At 35.5% G+C, this 5,943-nt stretch overlaps 1 protein-coding gene across 1 annotated transcript; it reads right to left on the bottom strand.

Moving 5' to 3' along the window:
- Window positions 1-596: 596 nt before the first annotated feature.
- On the bottom strand, window positions 597-5,191 carry LOC109011431 (RNA-binding protein 2-like). Its single transcript, XM_018992645.2, has 6 exons — window positions 4,786-5,191; window positions 2,411-2,547; window positions 2,028-2,319; window positions 1,843-1,904; window positions 1,628-1,709; window positions 597-1,065 (listed from the first exon to the last, which is right to left on the bottom strand). Exons 1-6 carry the CDS (start codon window positions 4,886-4,888, stop codon window positions 962-964), a joined length of 780 nt encoding a protein of 259 aa, XP_018848190.1. The 5' UTR covers window positions 4,889-5,191; the 3' UTR covers window positions 597-961.
- Between the last annotated feature and the right edge of the window lie 752 nt (window positions 5,192-5,943).

Below are 5,943 nucleotides of genomic sequence, written 5' to 3' on the forward strand. Positions count from 1 at the left end.
TAAACCCATCTACATTACCAAATAAATGAGCAATGAAGTCGACCAATGTCATCTATTAAACTATACTCTTCTTTATTTTTAAGGTCTGGTTTAGATAACAAAAATCTCTAATCTCATCACATCTTATCTTAATATCCAAACACCACAAATATAGATATTTTTCAATTTTTTCATATAATCATTACTTAATCATTACAATTTTTTCAAATTTCCAAACAAAATACAAAAAATAATTTAATCTTTTCAAATTTCTAAACAAAAATAACATTAAAAAATAACATTATAACAATATTTTAACTTTATAATATTTTTATTTAACTTTCTCTCTCTCATTTCCCATAGTCCCATAAAATATCTCAACTTAAACTATTTCACTACAATTTACAGTTCATCTCATCTCATCCTACTATCTAAATCAGGTCGTTGAATGATACTTCATCTGGTAAGGAAAATGTCCAGGTAACCTACATTCCTGAAATAAATAGTTCACAAATTCTAAGCACCATATGACTAACACAACCCCACTCTAACACTGTTATGAATGTATGCATGTAAATGCAACACAAAAATGAATCATAAAATGCTTCAGCATCATATTTAAATGTAACTCCATTCATTCACGCATCCAAACTTATGAATGCAGATGGTAATATAATTTTGAGCATAGAAATTCAAAGAGTTCTTGACTTGTAATCGAGCAATAACCACACAACATTTCATCTTGAAGATACGATGTACTGGACATAATATTGAAATTTCTGTTTGTTCAATTGCATAAACAATGGATTTCTTCTCCATCTCACACCTCAAAACTATCTGCACCTCACGAGATCATAATTAGTTCGGTCAGGGTTGAGCAATTTAAATTGCATTCTGTACATTATATCATGGACAAGCATGTCCTAAAGGAGGGATCCCACCGATGTCAGCTGCATTTACCTAGAAAGGACCTGAAGCCTGCTCATCTCTTACCACGAGATCCAGAGCCAGTCCTTGGACCTGGAAATCGTGAAAATTGCAGCCGCAAGTAATTAGATTCAGGATCATCATCATCCATTTTATAACCTGTACAATCCAAATATACGGTCAGCACCTCGACGGTTTAGAGAAGCAGCCAAGGGGCTTGCTAAATCAAGCAAGGAATTAAAACCTAACTAAGACCGATTATTAGTTATAATTGTAGCTTTTATGGCAATGTCTCTTTAGAATTCTTTGGATCCCAATTTAATAGAAAATCTAGAATCCACAATCGTAACTTCTATAGATCCCTCCAACTAGAAATCATTATTCATAGTTGTAATTGTGATGTCAATTACTTATCTACAGTATTAATTGGAGAATAACTCCAATCTACACGTACAAGTTAGCATCTTTGAATACAACAATAATCCCTATTTATACCTTCCATGCATAGCTATCTCAAAACATAATCTTGAGTTATGCAATCAGGTTTACTGGTGAGAACTTGGAAATATATGAAAAACACTTGGCAGAAGCTACCATTGTATTGCTAAAAAAAATAATAATAATAATTAATCACAATATGATAAACACTAATTCCCCCCCCCCCCAAAAAAAAAAAAAACACTGATATCTGTCATGAATGAAGAAAGGCAAAACCAATCACCTTGCAAGGCACTCATAGCAGTTGCCGCACAGGCTGCATTTGCAAAATCCACAAAACACAGGATAAGAGGATCTCCCCCACGCTGCATTATGAATGGATCAGTTTAGTATGAAGAAGTCACACTGCATGAACTTCCTATAACTCACAATAACACTACAAACTAAGTCTAACAAAGCAGTACAAAAAGATAAGATTATAACTCATGCCCCACTTACGTGTTTGGATTCTTTGCTTACAAGTCTCACTTCTTTATATCCAACAAAAGGGCGGAAAATATCTGAAGGTCAGCTAAAGGAAATGTGAACAAAAAGACTTTCTTAATCACGGACAATTTAAATGGCTTTGACGGAGGAAACAAAGATCAATATAATTTATTGGGCAGTGTCACAACAAAGGATACGAGCTACCTCCCTCTTTGTGCTGTCAGAAGGAAGCCCTTCAACATATAAAGTGTTGGAAGCATCTGGAGGCAGAGGCTGTGTTTCACGTCCAGGCCTAGTTGCATCAAGGGGAGGCTGACCACTAACGGTAACATTTCGACCATTCGGTGCTAGATCAGGACCAACAGCCCCAGGACGACCCAACACAGAAGGATCAGCTATTGGAAGACCAGGCATTCCAACACCAGAGACCCTTCCCATCCCAGCTCCACGGAGTGTACTGGCTTCTCCAGAAGTAAAAGAAGAAAGTTGCTTCAAAAGCAATTGTAATGAGATTTTAGCAGACATATAGATCGATGAATCAAAAGAAAAATAAGGACAGGTTATGGGGTTATGAGGTTACTGCACTCTGGAGATAGCGATCGTAAGCTGATCCTATTGTTTTTGTGTCCTTTACTGCCCGTGGACCACCATGATCATCATCTCGTACTAGATAGTTATGCATCTCATGACCTGAAGGAAGTGCAGAAGGCGCAAGATCTACAAAAGTCGAAAATGCTGATTAATAAAGTTCTTAAATCTAATTGCCTGTCTGACGCAAGATACAGACATGCAGTGAACAAAATTTAAAACAATCCTTCGCATGCATCTTTAGATTGATGACCCATAATGACATGTAACACCCTCGTCTCACATTGGGAATATTAATAATCCGCATAGAGTGGGTAGGTAATAAAAGTAGTCATGGGTGCAGTCTCACAATGGCTACTTGGTGAAAGTGGGCTCTATAAGTGATTCTAAGCATGTTTCAAATTGACTAGTCTTTTTGGAATTATAGCGTAGATGTGACTAGCGTTTTCCCAGATGTTACATGAAAAAGAGACCAGATCAAAGAAATAGGAGCCTTTCTATTTGATTTTGGGTCTTAGAGGCACAGAAGTAGTACGAGAGATGCCCAGTCTAAGACTTGAAACAGGATCGCAGCAGCTAACTTACGTAGCACACAACCTATTGGCAAAAGACAAAAAGGTGGGTATGAATGGGTAGGCAGTTGCTCACAGTCAAAGGAACATAATCTTTTTCTTTTTCGATGATAAAGGAAAATACCATTTAGAAACATCTAGAAGCCTTATCACTTATAAAAAAAAAAAAAAAAAAAAGGAAAAAACTAGAAGCCTTATGCTCTGAATTAGTTTGAGATTCGAAAAAAATATTATGCCCTTTAGATAAACCGTACATTTGATATATAAAATTAAGCTAGACATGGACAATATTGTGGGCTTCATATGAGCCGATCTTATCTCGAGAGAGCTTTGGCCAGGAATTGTGAAGATAATGTAAAATTGACAATCAAAGGCATAACCAATAAAATCTGGGGACTTAATTTTCCCAACTCAAATGTTAACATGTTAAAAGAACACTTTGAATGAACTTCAAACCAGCCCTTATTTAATATAAAATATAGATTACTTTAGTTACATCTAAAATCCTGAAAATCAAAGGAATTATCTAAAATTTAATATGAAGAGTTATACATATCCTATAATATTTGTTTCTACACTGCGAGGTGGCTAGGACCATGTGAGATGACTTTTTCGTGAGAATTGGATTGTTATGGGTCATGCCTTTTAGACTAGTGGACTTCCTTGCAAGCTGGCGAGGCCTCCGAGGCAATGCACACCAAGTGGCAGCGATCTAGAGAATGGTTCCTATATGTATGTGATGGTGCATTTGGCAGAAGAGAAATGATAGAAGCTTCGAAGACCGTGAGAGAACAATGGATGAGCTTAAAGATTTCTTTTTTAAAACTTTATTATTATTATGAATGAAAACTTTATTATTATGTGTGTATTATATGTATGTACGTGTGTATGTGTATATATATAGAACCTTACATTAACAAGAAAAAACATAATAAAAAACAAAAATCAATTATTCACCTGTCACATAACTTCCTTGATCTATAGCAATGTGTATTCAAATTTTCAGTCTATATTTCGAGTGAGTCCACTTGGAATTCTATTTATTTTGGGTTATTTAGAAACATGGAGAATGTAAATAAGGCTACAAAAGAAAAATTTTCCATTGAAAGCCCTCTTCCTCTTAGGATGAGATCTCATCCATCACTTTCTTTTACTCAATCACGAGATTACAATCTCCATCAATGATATATTATGCCCTCGTCAAGTCATTCCGTACTAAGTGGCACAGCTAAAATCTCACGTTTCTGGTTAGGAACTAGCTTTGATACCTTTTGTGATGACCCAAGGAAAACCCTAAGCCATAATATGGATTAATACTCCAAAAGGACTAATCAAAGTTACAATTAGAGCCCTTAGAATGGAGGAACTCTTACTCAATCCGGGTATCACAGGCTGTTACATGGATAATGGGAATAAGGACGAAAAAGAAAAGTTTAGAGCTGGCGCCACAAGTTAAGGAGGCTCACAGGGTAAACGAATGAATGAAAACAAAAGATGCAGAAAGGCTAGATCGTAACCAGATCACAATGCGCGTAAAAAAATCAACCAAAGTTTTTGCGGCACACGGGGACTAGACCCAATCGAAATACAAAGCATTTTTAACACTAACTCCATCCAAACGCAGTAGTTAAACAGTTTCAGCACAGATGCAAAATTTTTTTGCATGCTTCCTAAATATAATCCCTTAATCGAAAAGCGTACCGTGGCCAATCCAAGAAATAAGAAGGAAACAACTAATTACGGCTAACAGAAGAAAAAAACAAAGCACAAAAATGAAACGAATATGAGGGCGAACCGTAATCAGAACGAGGTCGTTTAAGCAAGTTGGCAGAAGAGAGAAGATGATGGTGCTGCTGCTGTTGCTGTTGCTGCCGCAGATTCCAGTACCCATCCGCCATCTCTTATTTCTAAACCCAGATTAAAAAAAAAAAATCGAAAAGACCTTCGGGGTGGATTCCGGGGGATTGCTGAAAACCCTAGCCGCTGCAAACTCTCTCTCCCCCCTCGGGTATGCCGTTTCGAGAACTTTGTTTTTTCGGGAGGTACTTGTACACTTCAGTACCACTACATCACGACCGTGCAACCCAAACTGAGCGCATTGATTGATTTGGTGAGGTCGGCGTCACTTCTCAGCGCAGTCGCCTGTGATTTGCGATCCTCTGCAATTCGGTATGATTTGAGTTGGATTAATAATTTAATTCGGAGTCCGGACTACTAATTTAGATATTTAAACAATATTAATTTTTTAAAATATTAAAACTTTTTTTTAAATAATTTAATATTAAAATATTAAAACTTGTTAAATAAAGTTAATTCTAATTATCTTAATGGTAGTGGAATTGACACAAGGTTAAATTTTTGTTCTAGCTCACGTCAAATTGTTGTGAATATATCTTTATATCATTTAGGGTGTGCTTGGATGTTAAAATGAATTGAGTTGAGATGATAAAATATTATTAGAATATTATTTTTTAATATTATTATTATTTTAAGATTTAAAAAAGTTGAATTGTTTATTATATTTTATGTTGAGATTTGAAAAAGTTGTAATGATGAGTTGAGATGAGTTTGTGATCCAAACTCACCCTTATTGTAACACTCAGGGCCAGTACCAAGTCCAAGCTAATTCCAAGTCTTATAAGATTTTTATTATGGTTAATATGTATGAAAAGCCCATTTGAGATTTAAACGAGTAATTTTGGAATAACCTATGGGCCAAAAAATTTATTTTTGGCGGAATACGAATTTTATTGGGCTTAAGAATTAGGTTAGAATTAGTTAATGGATGAAGTGTGATCTATTTATTTGGGAATTGGCCCGAAAATTTTATAGAGACAAGTTGGACTATTTTAGCGGTTGAGCTGACACCTATTTTATTTATTTTTTTAATACTTGATCCATTAAAATATGAGCAAGCCAGAAAAATCTTGAATTGCTTTAACAGGCCAAACCC

This window comes from Juglans regia, chromosome 6, assembly GCF_001411555.2.
Source record: "Juglans regia cultivar Chandler chromosome 6, Walnut 2.0, whole genome shotgun sequence".
Classification (NCBI taxonomy): domain Eukaryota; kingdom Viridiplantae; phylum Streptophyta; class Magnoliopsida; order Fagales; family Juglandaceae; genus Juglans; species Juglans regia.